General features: G+C 39.4%; 1 protein-coding gene across 1 annotated transcript in view; it reads right to left on the bottom strand.

Annotated features, from left to right (window-relative positions):
* MAN1A2 (mannosidase alpha class 1A member 2) overlaps window positions 1–26,168 on the bottom strand; it is a 131,844-nt gene extending 105,676 nt beyond the window's left edge. The window contains exon 1 of the mRNA XM_027653543.1: window positions 25,727–26,168. Coding sequence (XP_027509344.1) covers window positions 25,727–26,034 — 308 coding nt within the window. The 5' untranslated portion in view covers window positions 26,035–26,168. The remainder of the gene's footprint in view (window positions 1–25,726) is intronic.
* Window positions 26,169–26,446: the final 278 nt, after the last annotated feature.

Below are 26,446 nucleotides of genomic sequence, written 5' to 3' on the forward strand. Positions count from 1 at the left end.
ATCAGAAGAAGACTCAACAGAGGTGAAAAATTCTAGCGCTAACTGTATGATCAGCTCAAAGCTTTCCTTCCAGGAAGTGACATTTTGAGATAAACATAAGAAAACAGTAAGATGAAGAGAAAGGTCAACAGGTATTTGAGGGAGTTTACAGGAGATAGTACAAGAGCTTCTTCTGCAGACACATACTCTCAGTGCAATTACCAATGATGGACAGCAGGAACGACAAGATATGTCATATTCTATGTGCCAGCTGAAGACATATTTTACCAAATATATTCATGAACACGGCTCTAATAGAAGAAAAATCACACTCCTAAAATCAATACCACATGTTTCTTCTGAGTTCTTAAGCAACAAGAACTAAGTGAAAATACAGAATAAAGTTAATGAGAAGACTGGATATGTGTGAGCAGCTGACACCCCCTCAAGTCACCAACAAGCTTCTCAGCCAGCATAAGAAAGGGTAAGCAGCAGTTTAATACATGTAGATAGCACTACATTCAAAATTCTCAAAGTTAAAGAGACCTCAGAAAGAATCAATCTAAAAATATAAGATTGGAAAGAATCCCAGCATAAACACATATACCAAAACGTGTCAAACTGTTTCTGTATCCCACCCCCGCTTCTAAGCAACATAAGTAAACTTAAAATTTAGAGTATTTGAGTAAATCTTCAAAAACCTTATCTAACAGAAAGCTGCTTTCTTCTAGTCATCCCAAAAGCTTATTCAAAAGTCTCAAAACAGAGATTCAAGCACAATAAAACTACAGGAGAAGCTAGTTTAAAACAAGGAATGCTATTAAAAGAACTTGTGATTAGACTATTTTTGCCAGTAAAAACCATAAATAGATCTAATAATTGGAATCTGAAACTGGAAACAGGTGCAAGTATTTTAAACAATCACTGCAATTAACTATTGCAGCTGCTTATGCAGGAACACTGAAAGTGTCCTCAAAGTGTCCAAAAACTGTCTAAATATCATTCGGAAAAGACCACAAATTATAATGCTTGATAAGCAAATCACTAACCAAAATTTAATGTGCTTTAATTATGTACACAGTAGTGAGCCTTCTGAACAGCTTCACTTGCCAAGACAATGACTTTAAACAAAGTCTTTCCTATGCTCTTTAGAAAGTGAACTGCAAAAAAAAATCTGTAAAAATGTTTTCAAATTTCTTTGTAAGATTCAAGATAAAAAAAGAAAATAAAAATTAGAATGGAGTCAAGAAAAGCAAACTGGCCACCAGCAACTGTTCTCTCCACTAAAAAAGCAGACCACTGGCTCAACTATAGCAAAAGGACATCCAGTTTATTATCATTTGGAGCTTCAGCAAGTGGATAGGCAAGAACTGTCAAAGCACATAAATATTTGTGTAAGCCTGTTATTCAGAAACAACCTCCAGTGTGGAAATTCTGAATTTTTACGATTTGGTCAAGTTTGATCTTCAACCAGAGGCTTTCAGAGACAGTAAAATAGAAAAACAGCCACTACTTAAAAAAACAACAAAAAAACCCCAAAAAACTACTAAATCTTTGAGAGTCAGCGCCTAAAAAACATTTCACACATTAACTACAAATGTCATTTTTACTCCAATCTTGCAGCATACACGATTTTATAACACCTACAACCTCATCGTGTCCTCCCAGCATACAGAGAACATAAAGTCACAACATACAAGGACATACAAATCTATGTATCTCACAACTGGAGAGATATACTACCCCTCACATGAAGAGAGTCTGAAGGAGAAAGAACTGGAAAAAAGGAGCAGTTGTGTTTTTCTCCTTTCTGGATGGCTGCATTACTCTCTATTGTCAAGTGTGTACAGAGGAGGAGGCTTCATTATTTTTTCCCATGTTTGGTTTTCATCATGATCATCTTGAAGAAATAACCACTTTCCTCCCAATTTGCTGGGCTGCTCTGATGCAGCAGAAAATATGCTCAGGAAGGAGTACCAGATCTGTATATGCCTGTGACAGCTAAAGGGGTAAGCTCCACTACTGTTAACAGTGAGGCTGCTACTTACCATTTCCCTTTCAAGGCAAGTTAAGGTTGTATTTATTTCACTGAAGTTTTTTTCCTCAGGTAATGAACTTAATCAGAGATCACTGGTTAGAAAGGAATGTTTTTATCAGAAAATAAGTGAATCCTGCAGGAATGAAGGTAAAGTAAGTGTATCGAAAACACTGTGTCAAAGTACTGGTTATAAAGACTTTCCAACCAGACTTTTAAGAACAATCTTGTGCATGTTTGCAAGGGAATATGTTGTCCCAAAATCCTCTCTCTAACACAGTGTTTGTCCAAAACACAGTTTCTAAATATGTTTTCACCTTTGCTTAAAATACCCTTGCAGATGGAAACAGCTTGAAACTTTAGCACAGTCAGAGTAGACAGGTGATAACTTAGTAGTAAAAATTTTTTGTTATTTAAAAAAGAAGACTGAAAGTCAACCTGTTCTTTGTTGATGTTCTAAACTATTTTAAGAACATTATGCTTTTATTTATCTGCAAACATCCTACCTGATCACTGTTTTAGTTAAGACAGTAATACCTACACGTAATACACGTGTTATAGTTACTTGTGCATGTATGTACTGGTGGCCTAGGAATAGCCAAAATGCAGAATATTCCCATTTCAACCCTTCTCCCTTACGGGAGATAACAGTTCATTATGACATCAGAACGGAACAGATCTAATTCACTTTGAAAAATTATTGTTAAACTTTTCCAGATACAGAAAACCTGTGGAAAGGGACCTGGGAGTCCTGGTCAACATCACATTGAATATGAGTCCAAGTGTCCCTGCAGCCAGGAGGGCCAACCCTGCCCTGGGGGCATCAGGCAAAGCACCACCAGCCTGTCAGCTGTGTCAGGGGGGGTTTGGGCTAGATATTAGGAAAAGGTTCTTCAGCAGAGGGTGGTCAGGCACTGAAACAGGCTCCCCAGGAAAGTGGATGTTCAAGAGGTGTTTGGACAACACTCTCAGGCACACGGTGTGATTCTTGGGGTTGTCCAGTGCAGGACCAGGAGTGGACTCAATGAACCTTTGCGGGTCCTTTCCAACCCAAGATACTCTATAATTCTATGATTCATAGCCCAGAAAATTAAACCAAATAATAGATTCCTTGAGTGGTTTCTTTTCAACAAAAATGACAGTAGAATTTATTTCTAGTAAGTGGTTAGATTTGCATGTGAACATGAGTAATGCTCCTCAAACATAAGGAACGTGAGATAAGAGTCCTTATTCAACTCCTATCCCTCTCCATTCAGTTTCAGTTTGCCTTTTGACCTTTTTCATGTTCCTATTTCCTGCCTTTCTTTACTATTATTTGTACCAACTTAGGCTACTTTGCTTCCTTGGTCTTCTGCAAAGGCGGGGCCACCACTCTGAAAGCCAGTCCTCCTCACTTGCATCATTTGACTTATTTGGACCATGCCAGGGAGAAGTGAGAATTAATGCACTGACACAGGAACTCTCCTTAAATACTAAATACCTCCTACTAAAGTTCCTGTAGACCTCCTCCAAATAAAACTTCCTTCCACTTCTGTGAAATCATGTCCCTAATTGATCTCTTTTGCAGCCAAATCTTAGACCAAGAATCTGGGCTGTCAGCCACTTTGGTCTCTAAATCTCTCATCTCTATCGTGGAAGCTCACTGATTCTGTTTCAGATCTGCTCTCTTGTCTAAACCAAAACCTCAGCCTCTGACATGTCTTTGTAGATAGTTAGGTGTCACCTTCAAGCCAAATGTAATTTAACTTTTAATCTTCTTTCCACATCTTTTGTTCAGCAATGGAAACTTTTCCATTGCCCAGATTGCCGCTGTCTGCGCATTCTTTCTGCTTAGTTTCCATGTATTTTAAATTCAGTCTTTCTTAACCCATACAGTTACAAGCCCTCAGAGCTTGATCTTGTTCCTTTCATACAGCAATTCACCTAGGAAGACAATCCACTTAACTACTGGCATCCTTAGACTGCCTTTCTCTACTTTTTTTCCCTTCAACTTTAACTCATTATATGTATTTTTTTAGACAATCGAAAAACATAGCTACTTCCAGATGTCCAATATGTTAAAGATGACCAGCTGCTGCTTGTTAATCCTTTGCTGTCTCTTCCCAATTGTTTTCCTTTGTCTCATTATTAAGGTATGGCCTTTGGAAGCTGCTCTGGAATGAGGATAAGCAAAATCCTCGGGGAAATATATTTAGAGAGAATTTCAAAAACACAGATTGAGTGGGTACACAGAACTTGCAGAAGATAGTGGAGAGTTGAAGCACATCTCTTACACATGAAGACCAAATCCTCTGCAAAACTGCAAGTCAAAAAGAGCCTGAGTATTCCTAGGCATCTTTTATAAGATTTTGGAACATCTTCATGAATCATCATATGGAAATATTTCATTAATAAAGAACATGAACATATGAGACATCTCTTTTTTCTTTCATAACCATAATAAAAAGAAAATGTACCTTCCAGTTAAAAATAAAACACTACAGATTATACGATCAAATGTGGAACATGCATAACCTTTGATGGAGCAAAAAAAAAACCAACAAAACAAAACCTATGCAGGCAAGGGATCCTCCTTTGGAAATTATCTGCATCTGATGTTATGAATGTTGACATGAACAGAATTGGTAAAACTTTTCTTGAGAATCTGTCAAGTGCTGTGACCATTAGCAAAGGCATTTTTTCCTCACCTCTGTGCCAGCCACATTATTCCAAGCACCAGTGCAAAAAAAGGAGGGTGCCAAGCTCAAGTCAGTGACTTCCTTGGGACCTGGAAGCACTGTCATAGCTGCTACAGTCAGCTTAAGTTTTACCAGTGAAGAAAAGCAGATGTTTTCTACAAACACTCCTACAGCTGCACTTACACCAGTAGTAGGACTTTCTCAATGCTAAGAAGGGTCACTAGAGACTGCACAAATATTTTAAGCTTACTGTAACCATGAAACTAAGAAGTTTCATGTGTCAGCTGAAACAGATTTTAAGAAGAATCAGATCAACTACTTCAGGAAGAAACATACTTTTTAAGATTACAACAGCAGTGAATGCAATTTTCACTAGTGAGGAGCAAATAAAACAAATTACACAAGTTTTCGACTATATACAAGTAAACTCATTCAGTTTTTAGTGTCTTAATGTCATTCAGGTACAAAAACACTTCATTAGAAAAAGCAAAAAGTTCAACAATATAGTCTTCAATCACTACAGCTCTATCAAACACATCTCATTTAGATCTGTTTCACTTACACAACGTAAAAGAGAATACAACTACATTTGCCTCAAGGCACAAACACAATCAAAACCAGGCATTATTTCAGATTTTTTGATGATTAAAGAAACTTGAGTTAACATCTGCAGCTAATTACATCTGTGCAGAATACTTAGCCTCTGCAGAACAAAGTCTTAAATCTGATTGTCAAAGTACTTACAACACTAATACAGAGGGAAAAGAAATTTATCTTTTAGGAATCCAGCTTACTTCTAAAAAGGTATTCTGAGAAGCCTAAGTCCTACTAAAACTTTAGGAAATTTAGGATCTCTTCACATTTTATCAAGAAAACTGAACGAGAAGAAGGGTGCTACCTGCCCTGTGCAAAATGATTTTAAATAGCTTCCTGTCTCCTAACACCATACTGACTGGAACATCAGATCTTCCTTTCCAACTAGTATCCCAATGAGATAGACTTTATTTATTTAAAAGTAATAAAGATCAAAGAATGTCACAAGAAACAGGAGTGACAAACACATACAGACTACAGGAATAAGAAACAGACAAAGAAATCAGTACTGAACAAGTGAATTGGGTAGGATAAAAAGTTAACAACTCTTCATCTGGAAATCTAAGGTTTATTTTGATGTGGGATTCAAACAGCACCAAAAAACAGTAGGATAATTTTAATTCAAAACTTCAGAATCCCACTACAATTAACAAGGTCAAACCACAGAATTTTCTACTGTAAACCATTCTAAGTCATTGGAAACACTGCTGTTGTACAAATTTAAACATGTACATAGCAATGTATTTAAACTCAACTCACCACGGTCAATTCTAATACAGTATGAACCACCATCTTGCATATTATATAATTCATTGATATAAAAGACAGTTTGATCACGGTAGAATAATACTTAGCTGGTCCTATGATACTAAGAAAGCAATGAACTGAGTTCTCATGCAAGAACAACGTGTCATCTTTGTGTCTTATTAAAGAAGGAATTTTTATAAATAAGCACATTTACATACAGGACAAAGCAGACCCCTTGATGCTGGTGGTGCAGATCAGATACTGAAGCATAGGCTCAAGCAGAAATAAAAAGAACCAGAGCACTCCCACATACAGCATCAAGCTCTTAAATATTATTTCTAGTCTACTGCTACTGCCCAAAACTAAGTTTCCAATAGGGAAAAAACAAAAAACAACAAAGAGTCAAACCCATCAACAGAAGCCAGGAAGGAAAATAAGAGCAGTACATTCTATAATTTGGCATAAATCACAAAAGTTGCTGCAGAGTCTGAAGCATCAAAGCTCATCTTCCTCAGAGGTCACCATGCTACAATCTTTACAAACATTACTTATTTTTATTTATTCTATACAAAACTGAATATTTGTAAATTCTTGTTTTTCACAATGATAAACAAAGCTGCTTTGATAGTAGTTTTCCTGGGGAAAAGCTGATAACTTAGCCACCCAATATGAAGTGGAATCCTAAAATTAGTCAGACTTAGACAGCTAATTTTAAATTAAAAAAAAAATAGATTCAAACACCTGAAAACCAAGAATATTACTGGTTTCTGCTACACCTTAATTCTTACCCTTTTGAACACTGCAGACTCACAAATTGCATGTGAAACTACTATACTACTTAACATTTTAACATTCTTTGAACAGTTTGTTTTCTCTAAAATATAATGCTTACATATTTTTTTACCTAAAGAAAATTAATCATTTTGTACCATTTTGTACAACATTTTGTACAACACAAGCAAGTATTTCAGTATATGCTCTACAGAGGCTTGTACTACATCTTAAGCACTACAATACTGACTTGCCACTCCTTCATCCTCTGTACCAACTACACTGCATGAGAGTTGTGCCAAGATGGGATGCTGGGTTCATAACCTTAGACTTGAACAGGAATTTTGGGATTAGATGGGGACAAAAACGAGAATGAAGTCCAGAGGAGTTCTTCCCAGAGGAAGAAAAAAGTTCCTGGAGGCATGCAGAAAATCTTCAGGAGTAGTGGAAAGGACCCAAATAGCCTCCAGAAAGTGAATCAGTTTTGAGTAGGAGCCTTAGCTGGTTGAAAAATTCCTTTTTCCTCTGCATATGCACATGTTAAAGGAATTTCTCAGCACATCTCTTGATTACAGCATGCCCTTACTCAGGCAGTTCAGCCCAAAAAGAGAACAGGTGATATTTGTTCCACTAACAAGCTATGAAGAGTTTTCTAACATTTCACCTGACACAGAGAAACAGCAATATATGAGGGAATGTTTAAGCAAAAGAGAAACGGGATTTTACCTGTTTATGTTCATAAGATATAGCTTGAAAACTCCTCCAGCAGCTATCAAAAGTTTGTGGAAATCACTACGTAAGAATAGCACATATCACAGAGAAAGCTGCATTTACTCCTTGCAATGGGAAGTGCTTAATACAAATGTTTTAAGTATTTTATATAACACAACAGCCTCATTCTCCAGAGGTGGTAGGACAGATGATGCTTCTGTGGCATTCTACATAGACATTATAAGTTTGTTCTGAAATGAAAGAACAGGAGGGGACATACTTGAGAAGAATTTGGCCAAAAAGCCCCACATTAAACATGTGATTCCAGGAAGATCAAGAATAGAAGGAAGGAAACTCCTGGTCTAGTCTTGGTTTGAAAAAAAAAAAAAAAAAAACCAAGCAAACCATTAAACAGACCATGAAAACGTTTCAAGCAACACAATCAACAAGCAAACAACTCTATCAACTGACTTTTGACTTTATTTTGTTAAGAACAGGGCTTGAAAGCATTTAGTTTCAAATAACAATCAGAAAAAAAAGTTAAACATCAACTGTGAGCAGTAACATCTTACTGACTTTTAAAAGTATCAAATAAGCAACCTTAAGAACAGAGCCTGAAACAACAGAAAATAGGCTGACAAAAGACATTTGCTGTATAGAATTGTCATGGGGTAAGGGAGTGTTTTTTAATGAAACTAAGAAGCAATCACTAAAAATTATGACAATCACTTTAACATCCTAGTGTTTCAAAATGGTAATGCTGGAGCTTTTCATAGATAAGAGGATCCACCATTTGAGCTAATAGCAGGAAGATGTCATCCTCTATCAGTTATTGTGTAGGTAAACAACAGAGGAAGAAAAGAATACCTTGACAGGGTTTCACACATATCAGCTTGCAGCAGAAAAAGAAAAAAAGGCTCCAGCTACAGTTTCACATTATATTTAAGCTGATTAATACCCAGTTACTGCCAAGTGAAAGGTCTCAACAGTAGTAAGGCAAGGATCCGATGGAAACTGAGGACTACTGTATAAAAACGCAGTGAGATAAACTGATGGGACATCCCAAACAACATCTAGAACACAGATCACCAATGCATGCACAAACCATGGCAGGTCAAGCTTTGGGAAATTTTTCTGACAAACTCACAGGGAACCCGTTTGCAGACACAACCTCCAGCTGGAGAAGCGATGACACTGCCTTCACTGAGGCAGAGAAGTCCACCTGTGTGGGCTGGTAAGAAAATATCCCTGAGTAAATATGAGCTACACACCATCAGCAGGGGTTCCCTCTGCTCATCACCAGCCAGAGAGTGTAGAGGAATACAGCTTCCCTGGTGTTGACACAGAGACACCTGTGACTAGAAAATTAACAGTTCTTTAGAAACAAGTCAACTAGTGCATGAAGGATGCTTGTATGTCCATACATGCTTTATTAGGTTAAAAACTGATTGTGTACGACTGCAGCATTAATAGCATGATCAACTGTAATAGTCTAAATACTGGGTTTTGTAATAAAGGATATTATAACTCTACATGCCTTATGTTGGTCACCATCTCTGTGCAAAACATTCTTTTCTCAGGGCTTTAGTAGCCCTACAATAAGCTCACTTATTCCTTATGCTGGTACTCAGGAGACTGGGCAACAAGCCATTCAGCCAGCAGTGAGCTGAGCCAGCTGAAAAATTATGGATCATTTCAGACCAAATCAGGTCTCCTAACTGGCTGACTGCCCAAACACTGATGCTGGGGCAAGGATATAGGCAAAATTAAATGGCTGGGGGCACCACAGAACAGGACATGAGTTTCAAGTGTTACAGACCTGCATGTTCAGGGATGTTAAAGTCCAAGTTATAAGACGTATGTTTTCTGCATACGAATTCACACAGCCATTAACCACAACCACTCCCTACTACCACCTCTATCCCCTCACTCAGCCATATGGTTTCCTCTTCTCTAGTTTACCCCATTGATATCGCTTCCTCCATCAGAAAGTCAGTCCCTACAATGCTAAATTTTATTTATGCCTTAGTATCACCTTCCTCCAAATGTCTCCTTTCTCTGATTAGTATCTTACTCAGCCAATGTCCACCTCTTCTTATGCCTCAGACAGCACTGATCTCTTTCTGCTTAGGGACAAAGGGGAGAAAACCAAAAGGCACCATTTCACAGTCATCCTATCCTGTTGTACTTGCTCCATGTGCAGTTTCCATCTCGGGCTCCCAGGAAAAGAAATTGCTGCTCCTCACTACCACCAAGTCTCCCTGCTAGCCCTGGCTCAATTTTCCCCTGCCCTCCAGGCTCCTGTTCCTAATCACGTACTTCTCTCTTCTCCCCCGCCCCATTCCGGAAAAACGCAAACTATATTGACTGAAGCAATGTCTTCTTCCTGATGTCTGTGTTCAAAAGGGGTACCACAGTTAGTATGGTATCTCCCTCCTTTTACAATCTGAATCCTCTAGGCAGCCTGATCTCCAGCAGTAAACACCAAAACTCTCACCAACAGAAGAAAAACAGCTGGAGAACATAAGCAATTTAAAGCAATAGCCATGACATTAGTATGGTCTTAGTCTAAAAATTCTCAATTGTTCAAATACAAAATAAGTTGCCAGGAAAAAAAAAAAAAAGAGTGGCTGTTACAAAGTAAAAGTAGCAGTAGCATATAATGCAGACTCAGAGATGGCAAACTTTCAGGTAAGCAGATGGTACTAGACTTCTCTGCACAGGAAACCCTCTGGCAGGTCCTACATAGCTCTAAGGAAGTGACTACCCTCACACAGATGTTCTGTCGACACAAACTGCCACATTTCCATAATGCTATTTTAATCAGCCAGCCAAAGTTGCCTTGCACATCCCAGAAGCAACACTGCTTTAAATATTGGATTGGAAATTCACACATACTGCTCAGATTCATCTTCCTCCTCCACCTGTAATTGTTACCATATGGCTACATGGTAAGTTGATACCTGTCTATCAATGTGTTTAAAATCAGAAGACTAGTTGCCATGCATGGCACCACAAGCCATGCACTGCAGTGTTGTATGGCAGAGCTTGAAGAGAAAGACGAAGCGGAAAATCCTGGAATCTACTCTAGGGAAGCGATTCCATTATAGGAATCAACACTATTAGGAGTGTGCAGCTCAGTCTAAACACAGCAATTTCCCTTTACTTCTTCCTCTTGACACCAAGACACAGCTATGCACAACTCTTCTGGCTATTACAGCATCAGTGCTACTCCACTCGCCTTGCTGGGGCACAGCAGCAGCACTGGATTTGTCTGAAAGACACAGATCAGCTCCTCACAGCGCAGGACTGGCAGGATCACTCCCTTCCCCTCTATGAGGTAACACCTTAAAATGTAGTCCTACTTACAGACATTGGATGAATTATGGGGCAACGACAGCAAAAAAAGAAAAAAAAAAAAGGGATTGTACTCAGTCTCAGAATATCAATAGCTTCCAGAAGATATTTAGACACATGTTGTGAAAAAAAGCCCGGACAGGACAGGACCTGCAGACCGAGTTCTGTTGTTAAACACAGTCATCCTTGTTTTGGGGAAGGAGGGGCAGGGGAGGGGAGGTATATCTATATATACAGAGCACATATACTGTGACTCAAGAGAATTTCATATTGAATGATATAGACTGCAGAGCGGATATACTTAACAGTAATGTTGGATTAATTAAAACAGAAATATAAGTCCTTCTCCCATGCAGCACCGCTGGGACTACTTAGAGGGAAAGAACAGCAAGGTTTTATACCTCTCTACTTAGCAAATCAGCCAAAACAGTAACTAAAGATAGAGCAACAAAATACCTGCAAATCATGACGTACAGTCTAATCTGCACTGCTCCACAGAGCAAAACTGTATCTCATTACTCCCAAAGTTCTTTAATCTTGTCAGTAAAGCAAAGGATAAGAGACAACAGTGTGACAAATTATTTAGCCTTCTAGGTGCTTTTAATAAGTTTCCACATTAAAATAATCCACACTGCTACTGAAATACACAATTGTGATTCAAGAGACAGATAACTCGGTGTTGAGTTTTCTCCTTTTCAAAAAGGCCAGAAATGCAACAGAGGATCAGTAACTCCTCATCTGAAAAAATATAACAACGGAAGGCTCACTATATCTACGAATACGGAAAGCAGGTTTTTGCACATCTGACAAGAATACAGCACATATCATAGAATCACAAAAAGTTTGGGGTGGAAAGGGAACTCTGGAGGTCATCCAGTTCCACTCCCCTATTCAGGCAGGGTCACCTAGAACTGGTTGCCCAGGACCACGTCCAGATAGCTTCTGAATATCTTCAAGGATATAGATATTGTTGCCACAAATTATGCAGTGGAGTTTGCTCATTTGCTCCACTCCATGAGCAAACTGAACAGAATATGAATGATAAGCTTCACTCTGCAAAAGACATCTTCCCAATTGAAACATCTTCTCAACTGAGTAAACAATATTGCTGACAGCAAAATCCAGCACAAAGTCTAAGGAATGATTGACCCATAAACAAGGTAAGGATGTCAGCATCATGATGGTAAATATAACAGAACACAAAAAAAGAGAGAGGAAATTGTGATGTGTGAACTACTCTTACACATTACAAATAATTCATCGAAAGATGATTTGGCTTTCTTTGGGAATTGCTAAGCAAATCTTTTTTCATATATGTCTGCTCTAAAAAAAATATTGTCAGGATACAAGAAACAAAATACAGCAAATGTCTCAGTAGTATGTACATCTAGAATCATCATGGATATTTTTCATAAACCTATGATAACATTAACAGATTAAGCTAATGCAATGAAATGTTGATTAAAAGCTATTTCCAGTATCGGTTAAATATCAACATGTTTTACAGGCTACACATACAGACTTTAGATGTATGCAACAACAGATGAGCTGGACACAAACTGCTCTTGACATGACTGAGACAGAAAATACACAGAAGTACTGTAGCTAAGAACATGAATCCAAAACAAGGAGAGAGATGGGGATATAAAATGTCTCAGCAATTTGGTCTTTGAATTGTCTTCATCAATAGAATTTCAAGTTTTTCAGAGAGCTTTATAAACAGTATATATATATATATATATATACACCCACATCTCTTCCTCTATTAGTTTGCATAATATAATCATACATGCATCCACCATGTAAAGTCTAATTTCTTCCTTCACCACCACCATATAAAACTCCCTAAATTCCCAGCAACAAAATGCAGCTCATGGATAGATGTAGTTAAATGTTTGATTCCTCAAAGATTAAAATAAAATTAGCTCAAACTATTATGGCAACTTTCTTACCTCTTTCATGAAAAACAGATCATTTTACTAACAAATGTATCCATACTATATGTACTATATAACAGTACATAACTAAGAGATGACTCAAACAGGACAACACCGTTGATTTGACTAATGAAAACTCTGGAACTAGAAAACAACTCACAACTCTTTCCTTCACTTCACTGGCTGTAGGCAACAAAGTCATGTTTATTTTGAGTTCAGACCTAATAGCTTCAAACATGCTGGTCCAGAGTAAACAAGCATATGGTCCCAAGATCACCAAATCACGAGATTCAACTCTTTTACAACTCAAAATCCAGTGTGAGCTTGGGCTGAGTTCCAAAAATAAACTGGAACCTTATGAGAGGATACTCTCACAGCTATAAGCTACCAAAGGTAAGAAACAGAGTGTAATTGATGAGATACTAACTTAATCCAAGAGAAAAATATTGACTCCAAAAGGCATAAAAGCTGAAGAAAAAGTGGAGTTGGAATATGTTGACTCAGCCAGATCAAGAATCAACGCACTCCAAGATCAAAGGAGGTTGATATTTTCCTACCTTATACCTTCCAGGTCAGCAGAGACTCACTGAGCTGGTAAGCACATTAATCCACAGTAAATAGCCCAAGTGGTGAGGCTCTCTGCGTGAGCCAGTAAATAACTGCTGTGTATATCTCCTGTCTGAAGAACCTCTGTGCGTGGCAGAAGATGCCAAACACTCACCCATGGCAATTTTAAAGACAGATTCTATTTCTGAAGATTAATGCTGCGGTAAAAGGTCATATCCTTGCAGCCACTGTCACGCATGGAAGTTAGTATTAGCTGAAAGTTCTTTCCAACCCTAAAGTAAAGGTGCTGCAAAATCATGCACTCAGACTAGAAAACAGAAGCTTAATTCCCTCCCCTATAAATATTATGTCACCTTCAGTCATTGTGTCACCTTCAGTCATTATCATTTTGGATTCCAGAAAAAATAAATAACACAAAACATGGTATTTAAACTGGCTGTCAAAGCCAAATGTAGTTTCCTTTCTTGAGGATTTCTTCAGTTTTATGGAGGCTTTTATTCATCTTTTCTTCTGAGCGGCTACAGTTCAGCCATTATTAACGGGTTAAAAGAAGAAGAGGCATTATTAGCCATCCATCACCACAACATGCTTCAGTACCACAGTTAGCCTTTGTGGGAGAAAGGCTGGGGCAAAGGCTATTTGTGATCTGAAAACCAGCATGGCATAAAGGAATATAAGAAAAATTTCTGGGTTAGACTACAATCCAACATCTACCCTTTCCTCCCCTCGCAGCTTTCCCATCCCCACATAGCATACAAGATGGTGATGCTGTTTTAGAAGCCTTGGACTATAGAACCATTGGACAGCACTTGCCACCTTCACTGCCCTGTTTCCTTTTAATTGTTGAGCACTGAACTGAAAACAGTAGGGTCAAATTGCTAAAAATAAGTGAACAATTCTATACAAAGGAGAGGTAGAGCAGAAACTGAACATAAAATACAAATCCAAAAACCATCTGCCACAAATGTTTTTTAACAGTTTGATGTAAATACAAGCCTTTCTAAATCTCAAAAGGCATTCTATTTTAAGCACTATTGAATACACTTGAAAGCTGGTAAGAGCAAGGTTATGGCTGATGCAGTTTAAGGGAATTTTTCAAGACAGCTTGAAAGAATTCTACTCACAGTCTGTACAGGTTCCAGAATTTTTTCTCCTCAACAGAAGTCAGATAGAAAAATTAATTTTTTCAGTATCATATTTTAGGAGTAATTTAATTTTTTATGCTTCTACATATTTTCTAGTTACTAAAACACTAGACAGTATTACATAGTTTGCTTTTTTTTTTCCTAAAAATTCCATACTATGAATCCACGAAAGTTCAAAACCAACTTGCTAGAGAACCGTAGAAAAGCAAGGAATTACAACTTACTCAAAAGTTACACACACCACTTTGGAGTTTGGGCTAGTTGCTAGTTTGTCTACCTGTTAATGTATGAAAGGAAGCTCCATAGATGTTTCCTTGGGTTTTTTTAGCTTTTGAACTCAAAAGGCACTTAACTTTTCCTAGGATCACCACCAACGAATTCTAAAGAATAAAAAATTTTGAATAAAATGAAATATCGGAATGGGTTAAACCATCTTGTGATGGGGATTGATCAGGTGGCTTTGTGTCAGCACCTAAACCTTCCAGCCCAAGCAAACGTGGCATTTTCTTTGCACTGCCTCAAGTTTCTCCTGCAAGTGCTCCTGCAGGTTACATTACCACTTGAAACGTCACATATTTCATTGAGCATAATGATTCAGGCACCTTGCCAAATTGACATGAATATGTCAAGCCTCATTTTTCTTTGTAATAGCAGCAGATTGGATGATCTAGTCCCACCATAGTGTGACGGCCAGATGCTATTCTGAGAAAATTATGTCTAAAAAGGGGAGACGGGGTGTCAAGTCAATGATTGAGCATAACCACAACAGCACACCCATCGGAATAAAATTAGTACTCAAGTGATTTATAGAAACCAAAATAAACATATCAAAAGAGAACAGAGCAAAGCAAGGACCTGGGGGGTCACATGGAGCGATGATAAAAATTCTGGTGTTTCACCAACACACTCAAGAACAAAGTCACCATTAGGCACTTAGCTTTTTGAGTGAATAAACTGTTCCTATTGCCTATTTTGGCCAACAAGCAGCAGTCAAATGCTGCAATGCCAACACAGGGCTGAGTAAAAGCCTGTCAGAAAGATTCCAGGTTCTCTTCCATCACTGGTTTCTGCCATTGTTTTTCACATAAATACCAAGAATGATGGGGTGATGGGAGGGTTTATTGTTTGGTTTGGGGTGGGGACTCGGGTGGATTTTGGTGTTGTTTTTACAAAAGAGCTTCCTTTGGTTACCAGGACAACTTTGAATTATTCCCAGTCATCATGTTCACTAATACTATTTCAAGAAAATGCTGAACCAAGTTCATACAGAAGTTACTTATAAAAACTTCCAGTAGAATATCGGTCACCTCATTAGTCATTGGTTTTAAAGTTTCACATTCAAGTATTTAAGTCATAGCAGTGACAATTGATTATCCACTTCACCAAGCAGTTTATAGATATCACATATACAGATAATATATCTGTATACGTGATAACTCTAGTATCCTTCCGTGGGTATCAAACTCTCAAAATGAGAAAGTTCTCAGACATGACATAAAATTAAAAAATTCTTAGTCATTAGGGTGATAGTTACTGAAGAGCAGTTAAGGTCCATCCTCTGGCATGGGAAATAGTAACTCATTTCACATAGAAATAGGTGTAACATTCAAATTCTATTAACTTTTCCCTGCACTGATCTCGACCAATTTAACAAGTATAACAATCAGCAGATGCAACTTAACTGTTTTTAAGTACCTAAATCAGTATTTTTAACAGTTCAGAGCAACAACCAGTTAAAATAATGTGCAAGACAGTGATAAAACTAAAGTTAATTTTATTTTTAATTGTTAGCATTGTTTCTCATTTGATTTTTATGTATTTATTGGAAAAGGGCTGTTTCAGAGACCCATTAATATTTCAATTGCCACGGATTCTACTATCTGTAGAAAATTTGAAAATATGAATTTCTTGAATACCCTTTATAACATCAGAGCTCCATGAAACAGAAGAGCCCACTTAACCCTCTGCAGTCATGTCTTCTCCAGAACACTGTGCATTGCAATTCAGAATTCACTGCATACAGTACTTAAAAACTTGGAGAACATTTTTGACTCGAACAGAAGCCAGTGACAGCAGAACAGATGCCTTTAGGAAACTAAGAATGTGTGATTATAGCACTGCTTGCATCATCTGCAATTATTAAGTTTAGAATTAAATAGTCATCACTGTTTCCAAGATAAACCTGATTAAGAGATTTAAAAGGTCACCAGAAACACAGTTCTTAGTCAAACTAGTTCACACTATCATTTTTTCAGGACAGAATTCTTTCTTTCTTTGGAAACAAAAAAAAAAGGGGGGGAGGAGAGGAATATTGTATCTTAACCAGGAAAATAACTTCCCTCTTCTCTAAGCATCCTTCCCTCCTTCCCTCTACTTTTGTCATCTCAAACAAGCCAAGTGGCAGGTGTTTTTCAAGTTCTATTTTTAAAGCATAGAGCAAATTTCATGTCACAAAAGTAATAAAAACAAACAGGAAGTTTGTGGTCCAGAAAGTCATCTCTGGATTACGATTTTCTAAATATACTACAGAAAGGATGAAAGTATTCTGGAGAGAAAGCAGATCCCACAACTTGCACCGGAAAAACAGCAAATAGCACTCAAAATGCAACACATTTGTAAAGACAGCAACATATCCAGAAAAATCTGCTGAGGGAACAGCACATGCTGTAAGCTATTCTTACTAGTCAACAAACCTAAACCAAGTGTAGAACCCAGTATATTCAGTACAAGTTTATTTATCCAGCAGGATATTCAAAGTGAGAACACGGCAGATGTGATCCTCCCCTTCCCACTGAAGAATTTAAGGGATATACCACTCCCACAGACGGTAGGTACCTTTTTCTTACCCTTAGTGATCACATTCAGTTTGATCCAATAAAAAGTCAATTGGATTAGTTTGATTTGCCACTGATGTTCACCTGCCCATAAATGGCCTGACTGTACACTTCAGACATTAAAACATGTCAGCAAGTCACAGAGACATATGATAGCAAATTACTGAGAGGGAGAAGCTACTCATGCAGCCTGTCTGTGAAAGCTCCAAATGCCTTGCTGGACTGCAAACAGTGCTAAAACTCAGCTGAAATGAACACCATCTTGCAAAAGTCTTCCAACTGCCTGCTAGCATATAAAAAGCTGGAGCACATCTTCTATGAAGACAGGTTGAGAGTAGGGGTTGTTCAGGCTGGGGAAAACTCCGTGGAAACCTTCTAGCAGCCTTCAGGTAACTAAAGGGGACCTACAAGAAAGCTGGAGAGAGATTTTTTTACAAAGGCATGTAGTGATAGGACAAGGAAGAGTGGCCCTAAACTGAAGAGGTTTATATTAGATGTTAGGAAGAAATTCTTTACTGTGAGGGTGTGAGGCACAGGTTGCTCAGAGAAGGTGTGGACTCGCCATCCCTCAAAGTGTTCAAGGCCAAGTTGGACGGGGCTTTAAGGAACCTGGTCTAGTAGAAGATATCCTCGCTCATAGCAGTGGGGTTGGAGCTAGATGATCTTTAAGGTTCCTTTGAACCCAAACCATTTAGGATTCTATGAAAACTGACATTTCTGCATGCTGGTGTTAACAGAGTTACCTCATTTAAGAGTTCCTAAAGCTTTATACAGCAAGAAAATACTTTCATCACATGCACTCCCTTAAAGCTGTAATTTTGCTCATTCCATACTGATCAGATTACATAATGTTAAGCCAAGTGAAAACTTCAAACTTGCTCTCTCAAATAGAATCATGGAAAATAGCTAGCTGTCCACTGTAAGCCACAATGGCAGTAACTGCAAAGAGCTGGGAAAGCATTTTAAAAGCCTCTGGTGGTTTAAGAGGTGACTAGCAAGTAATAGAGCACATAAAACATAAATGAAACTAATGCTCAATACCACATGGAAGGTAATCCTCTTCATCAGAGTGCATCATGAGTATTTAAAAAAAAAAAAAAAAGCAAGAGACAATCGCAAATATGATTCAATATTTGGGAAAATAAATCCTCTAAGAAGAACTAACACAGTCCTGTAGTTCAAACACCAATAGCCTTCCGCTTTCTGTTCCAATGTTTCCTACCACCTCAGTAACACACCACATTGCTACTGCTATCCCATAAAATCCAGCTCTTCCCTGCCACAGCATTAATCTCCAACCACCCCTCTCCAGCAATCAGTGAAGAACAGAGGACAAGTGCTGTGGCTGGTTCAGAGTTACACTAGTGCAGACTGACTAACACAGACCAAGTATCACAAATGACTCTTGGGCTCACAGTTGTGATCCTTCCTTTAGCACTTATTCTGACAGGTCACCCTTTCCTGCTGAGAGATCCTACAGGGAAGAACGAGGAATACAGAACAGCAAAGGGTCAGTAAGAGCTACAGGTAAACACACGGCATGTCCACAAACTTTGTTTGCTCTGGCAACAAGGCCAAAAAGACCTTTAAAAAGCAATGTCTAGCTAACACAGTAATATTACAGGCTACTTATTAACCTATCTTCTAAGCTTTTTTTTTTTTTTAAATTTTAGAAACACCAGTGTACCTGGTTGGGTACTCAAAAAAACAAGAATGGAAGTTACCAGGGAAATTATCTCCCTTATTATTTAGTATTTGAAGATCTCAAACAATAATACAGAACCTCCAGATCTTAGAGTGAATGGATGAAGATACATAATTTCCTCCATACAGGACACTAGATCAGACAACAAAGACAAAAGGAATCAAAATCCCACAAATTTTATGAGCAAACCTATGACAAGAACCTAGCAATCACCAAAACTTTTCCCAACATTCCTCCCCCCATGAATGAATGTATTCACTCTCAAAACAATAAAATAATAAAGCAAAATCCATGTGTTGAATTTGAAGACAAATATCCTAGGTCATATTGAGCAAATAAGAGAAAAACCATCAGATTGTAAATGCAGATACTTCAGAAAAGTTACAGTCATACAGGACATCTGAAGCCCTCAGACTTTTTATTTCAAGGTTTAAGGTAGCAGGAAAAAAGATACTTATTTTTTCCCTTTCTTGCCCTTACAGGCTTGTTGGCCTGTTGAACACTCCTCTCTCCACAAACAGCTAACTTGCAAGAGAACTCTGAATTTCAGTAATAAAGTGATAATCTAATTACTGAATTAAGACAGATGATAGCACTCACTTGAGCCTGCATCTGAAAATGAAGGGAAAAGAACAAATCCCACAAGCTATACCCAAACAGGTGTCCCCCAGTTCCCACTCTGTTAGCTGGAATAACTACTCTGAGGAACAGCTGCCTACCCACGAGACCAGTCTCTTCTCAACATTGACAGCTGCAATAATGGAAGTGCAGAATGGTAGAATAAAAGCACTGACCATGTTTTTTAATTTTATGGGCTTTCTAGGGATGGACATAAGAAGAAAAAGGTATTACAAGATTTCTCCTCTTTGTCCATATTCAGTCTCAGTTCAGTTATGAAAACATGTGCACATACCACACCTGTATGAAAAACTAATTACAAGTTTGGTGACGTTTGTTGTAAGGAAGCAAAAACCCATAACTCAGAACTAGCTGAGGAGGATCGAGATACTACAGGAAACTGAGAGGATCAAACAATGGGAGAACTCCTGTAGTGCAATATGCCCACAACTAGCCATGCTGCTTACTATTGCCTCCATTGCTACCATAATCAAGCAACCCACATTTATGCTAAAGTTCTTTTGAGATTTTAATCTACAAAACTACGAATGAACCAAATTGCTACTGCCTCCCACCCACTAGCTGGCATAAATCCAGCTAGCAGGCTTCCTGCAGTTTTCCCACGCCTGATTGTTTTCCAGCATGTAGACAAAGTATAGATCATGCAGAAAACCAACAAGTTGAAACTTTTTTTTTTTAACTGAAAAGGGTAAGAACTGGAGAACACCAGCTCTTGACTCCCCTCTTTCAAAACAGAGGAAATACTTCGACAAACTGGAGTACAGTAAAAGAACATGAAGAAAGCAGTGCTCTACACATGCTCTACTCTGCTCAGCAGATGGGGGAGAGGAGGGAGGACATCTAGACAGATGGTCTAGAATTTGCATTTTGTAATTCAAAACTGAAAGCACTTCTCAGCCTACAACATAATGCGTTCATTTCAGCAGAACCTCAGAAATAATACAAGAGGGCACCTCTCCCACTGCCCACTGCAACTTCAGGACAAAGCCCAACTGAGTTTAAGGGTATAAAGTGGGCACTCCAGAAGAAATCAAACTCCCATGAATCTTCAAGTACCAGCATCATCTCTCAAGCCCCTTCTCAAAATGGAGTCCAGAACGAAGAATTATATTTGTCTACTAAAAACTCCAGCTGAGAAAAGCCTCCCAATAAAGAGGGTCAGTGCTCTTGCAGTAGTTTCAACAGTTGAAGACTGGCACCAGTCAGTTATGCCTACTTTGCCCTAGATATACAAGATATTTCTGAACCTTGACTTGGAACGTACTACTTGAGCTCCAGAGATGTAACCATGAGGACCTCTATCTCCTGCGTGTTGCACCCTAGAAAATCCTTGCTTCTAGATGAAGCATCTCAGCCTAAACTCAGTGCCCACACTTGAAAGAGACTGTGGGGAGTCTGCAATGAAAAACTGAATGGAGTAGGAGTTGGGGTGTAGATGCCACAGTGGCTCCTGGTTTTTCAGGGGAAAAAACAGGCTCACTGAATCACAACAGCAAATACTGCTAATTACACTAATGGGCCGTGCCTAGAGTAAAGTTGGGAAAGGAAGAGCAAAGAGCGTTATGTACTTTTATGACAGAACACACTGATCCCAGTAATAGAGATTAAATTATCTCCTCTGCCCACTTTTAGTATGGCTAATTAAGTCATACAGATAAGATAAAGGGATTCAAAAGAAGTATGTTAAGCTTTTCCTGCTTCTTTTTAAAAAAATGCAGAATTCAAAAGAAAAAATTAAGACTGAAAGCTCCTCAGAATAATTTTTGTTATTTTCACCTCCTATGAGTTGACACAGGAGCTGCTACTGTCAGAGACAACCACATATGGAGTAACAGAAGAAAGAGCACTTTTAGACTATTGCCACACAGTTGCTGACTCTCAACTGGTCATGTCAGACTGCTGAGCTTATATCTTTGCATCACATGGAAATCAATATTCCTTAGCTTTCCAGAAACAAAGTTGAAAGCATGATTTAAACTGAATCATACCTACTCACTCACAGAGGGCAAGGTAATTGAGGTGATCACTTCTATTAACAGCTCCTGCTATCAACCTGATGACATGAGGGTTGCTGTTTTGTTTTTGTTTTTTAAGCACAGACAGAAAGTATGACTTCAAGCAATACGCAGGAATTTAGCAGCTGAAGATACAGCTTTGCAAATTCTGAAGGACTTAACTGTTGGCACAATAGTAGTCCAATTGCTGTTACAAAGTAGCTTTGTTGCTTTGAGCTCCTCAAGTTACATTATTCGTTGCCTCTAATATTAATGCACTTTTACCACAGAAATGATCTTAGCTTTTGTGAAGTAATATAAAGAGCAGCTGTTTGACACATCATTAAACAAACAAGTCCCCTCCATTTTTATATTGCAGATAATCCTGTTTTCAAAAAATCTGAGAAATCAAGGAGATTACAGGGCATCTGCATTCTCACTCATTTACATTAGATGCCAAGAAGCCATAAGAATGTTTTGATTTGGTTCCTCAGCTATCTTTTAGGCCTGGTATGGAAGAATAAAATACCTAAGATATCTGAAAAGTAACTGGGTAGTAAGAAACCCCTTAAGTATTTTTGTGTGGCAGGAGATGCAGAAGTTTGGGATAACTGACAGTTATCTAGAACTGTGTAACAAATTTTGAGTGACGCTCAAGTTAGTTTGGCAAGATGTATCTTTAAAACCATGCAGCTCTCATTCCAGAATCTCTGCAATATCCTATTTGAAATGGAGAGAAATTCATCTTCAGGAAATTAAATTTATTTTTTAAAAGTGTGTGTCCGCACATATCTTCCTAAGTCCTGGACTAGTCTTTTCCACTCTCCCTCCCCTCAGAGGCAAAATTTTGTGGTACATCTTTCCAACATTACTAACTCATTCCCCATGCACTATGCTGCAAGTGCACATGAAGAGTTTACCGATGAAATGAGCAGCTGAAAATGATCATCACCTTGCAATACAGCCCTCCCATTTCCCAAAATATAAACTGCAGTTGTACTCCAGATTTTAACCATCTCCTTACATGAAATGTCTCTTTCTTTGGATGATAGGCAAGGACACCGTAATTCTTGAATAAATATTTAAGAACATCAGGAAGGGAGCAGGGTTCCCCCCCGCCTCCTGCCTTTTTCTGCCTAGAAGGGAAAACAAAAAAAGGGACGAGAGCAGTAAGGAAAACAGTTTAATGGAAGATGTAAAGTTAATGTCAGCAAGGGGTAACCACTGTAACAATAATAATAAAAGCACTCAAGAATGTCAAGGGTGCCCAAGGGACAAGGTGGGAAAGCAATGCAAGGAATACAGAAAAGGTCCTGTGGGAACCATTGTTTGTACACCCAACACTAAAGCATGGCTGCACGACAACTTTCTACCTACAGCATTGCTATATTTTGCTAGAAGATAGAAACAAAATTATTTTCCAACAGCCTACAAAGCTAAAAATTTGAGTAGGGCAAAATGTGCATTAAATTATTATAGCCTATATACCAAGGGAGCAGCATTTTAATATGAGCACTTTATCATTTGATAGAGGTCAATACTGGCATTCACAGAAGAAACACTTTTTTGACTAAATCAAAACACCTGTCATTTCATGATCAAGTGTATACTTCATATGAATGACCTCTGATCTGATTACCTAAGTCCCTCAATTTCTGGAAATACAACTTGTCAATCCATCCTCACACTGCACATCTTAGACTGCATCCTCCTTCGTACTCAGGGTAGGGTAATTTCTCTTGATCTTTTGTACCAGAACTCCTCTGCACTACCCAAAAACCAACACTTACAGAGTAGTTGACGCATGACTTTGCTCCTTGACAGCAGGTAGAACAAAGTTTTCCATCCCAAACAGATATAACAACTAATCTAGAACTCACCACCAAAGACCCTATACTTTCTCAAAATACCATCCATCAATGTCCCTGCAACCCAGGAGCAAGAACTCGATAATGAAAATGGCAACAAGTGTTTTCCATTAGGGAAAGCAGCCACCACATCAGCTCCAAGCTAGGAAATAGCTTGTTGATAAGACTGTATGGTAATCAGCCAAAGAAGTTGTTTTGAAAGTAAAGCACATAACCTTGCTTCACAATGCATCTTGTGGCATTCACACAAGGGTCTTACAAGCAGGTTAAGCAGGCAGGCTTTCTAAGCAGTTAAAATATGCCCGGAGTAATCCAGTGGTTTGCAGGGCTAAAACAACAGGAACAATATCTATTCTTGCTCAAATAACAATTCAAAATGTGGCCATAAAAAAAAAAAAAAAAGAACATGACAGGGAAATTCTGGGTGGAGGGCAGGGTACACACAGTTATAGCAATAGAGGAACAGTAGGAGAGGTGACTGATGACAGGATAACCACTTCGCTTAAGAACATATCCCGAACAACCAAAAATGCATTTAGTTCCAACAGTTTTAAGTTACTGCTTATCTACACACGACAGACAAAAACGTATGTACTTCATTACTAAAGCTGTGGCCTCAGTAATTACACTTCAAGAAGGAACCCGTAAAGGACCCACATGAAATATCACTATCAACTAACTCCTTTTTCTACAGCCCATCTACTGGGCAACACAAGGTACAACACTCACAGCTGGAGTTTTGAAAATTCCTGAACTCTCTTTTTGTTTCATCTGTCCTATATTTTAGAAACTGATTTTGACTGAATGTGCAACAGGGACCAGGGGAGCTAAGAAATAACATCACAAAAAAAAACCAAACACACACAGGGAACACGAGAACTTCAAAGGCATATTAGAGACTGTCTAAACTTATCCTTAATGCAACATTTAACCACACTAGCAATTAACATCATAGACAAAATAAGTACTTGTTAAATATTAAGTATCCATGCCCTTTCAGATAGAGAGAAAGGGCTCATGTAAGTGGCCTAAGGCATCCGACAGCAAAGATGCCTTAAGGAAAAATACCACAGTATTCAGGTATTCTTTATAACTCATAACAGATTAATAAAAAGAGGTCAATTAAAACCTCTCCTTTTAATCTAGCACAAATAACCTTTAAATAATACTTACGTAAAAAAGATACATTTTAAACTGTTCTCAAAGGAGCATTACCAACATAAGTAACCTTTCTTCAAATTTCACTGTATTACTAATTTGAGTATGGAAGAGCAGATATTTTATCACCCATCATCATATTTTAGCACATGTTTGACAGTGAAGAGAGATCTGTCAGCCTCACTATGATCTAGATACTAGGGCAGGATTTAAGCAATTAAAGTATGTTAGAAGCAAGCACACTGTATAACCATAATTTAAGGGGGTTTTATCTCCATTTTGAACGCTTTACTTCACATGAGCATTTAGAGGCTTACACCACACAAAGCTTTAGGTGGCCCCCAAAAAGCTATCAACAGTATGACATTAAACCTTGATACTCTTATCTCCAAGTTCTTTACACTGGCAAATACAATTAAGGCAACTCAGCAACTGGCAACTTCAATTATCAGGAATAACATAATGACAAGTGATTTTAAGGGCCAGAAAAAGGCAATTGTGCCATGTGCACTAGTTCCGTGTCCTGCTCATCAGAGGCTGACAGCCTCTGGATCACAGCACGCAGTCTTTGTCAGATCAAAGTTCTTGCACACTATTCAGCAACAAGCAGCTGTTTTGAGTAAGTACATAATAGCTACACAAGAGATGCAGCAGTTTTTCAGTCACTTATACTGTCTCCACAAACGCCATAACTTAACCCCCTTCTCTCCATGACTGATGCAGGGAATTGGCCAGGGTGAGAAAATAAATCAGTCACTGGAGGACAGCTCATATTTATCCTCCCAGTTCTCGCTCGCCAGAAGGCTAAACTCACACTGGGAAAGAAAACATGGAGCCACAGCTACATGTGGCAGCTGGAGGACACCAGGCTAGTGCTCAGAAGTTGATGCACGTTGGGAAGACACGAGGATGTCGGAGAGAGGAGGAACAGCAGTACGGGAAGGACCTATTTTAAGGGATCTCCCTCTCCCCAGTCCCGCTCCCTTGCCGGCGAGCAAGGTACCTACCTGTGCCGGTGCTCGTCGTGCCCCTGCCCGTGGATGAGGAAGCCGCCGAGGTTCTTGCCCCCTTTGCTGGTGTCCACGTGGGGAATGAGCACATCCTCCAAGCCCAGGTCAAAGCGCTTGTGCTTCGAGGAGTCGGGGAGGAAGAAGAACGCCCCGAAGCACAGGGTGATGAAGGCACTAAGAATAAGGAGCAGGATAAATTTTTCGGAGAGTCTCAAGGTAGCCCTGTGGTGCGGGAAGGCGGAGGCCCCCAGGTTGAGCGGGGGCAGCCTCCGCCCGGAGAGCGGCAGCAGGGCGGGAGTGGTCATCCTTGCGCTAGCGACCACCCGGCGGGGCACGGCTCATCCCCTCAGCCCCCGGGGAGGGCGGCCCCGGCCCGGCTCGGGGGCTGCGGGCGGCTGCACCATCCTCCACGCCGAGGGAAGGGAGGGCAGGGGGGAGGCCGGGCCGCCCCGACGGCCCCCGCGGGGGCTCGGGCCGAGGCGCGGCCGCCCCAGTACCTGAGCGCCTCCCTCCCTCCCTGGCCGCGGGGCCGGCCGGGCCCGAGCGGGCGACTCCGGTCAGCGGCACTGCCCGCGCTCCGCGACCGCGGGGCTGCGGGACGAGCGGCAGCGGGCGGTCGGGGGCCCGGCCTGGCACGCGGCGTCGCTTCGCCCGCGTCCCCTTGCCCGGGCCGGGCGGAGGCGCATCCCCTCGGCCGCGCCGGGGTCCCGCTGCCCA

This window comes from Corapipo altera, unplaced genomic scaffold (genome assembly GCF_003945725.1).
Source record: "Corapipo altera isolate COAL_440 unplaced genomic scaffold, ASM394572v1 61, whole genome shotgun sequence".
Classification (NCBI taxonomy): domain Eukaryota; kingdom Metazoa; phylum Chordata; class Aves; order Passeriformes; family Pipridae; genus Corapipo; species Corapipo altera.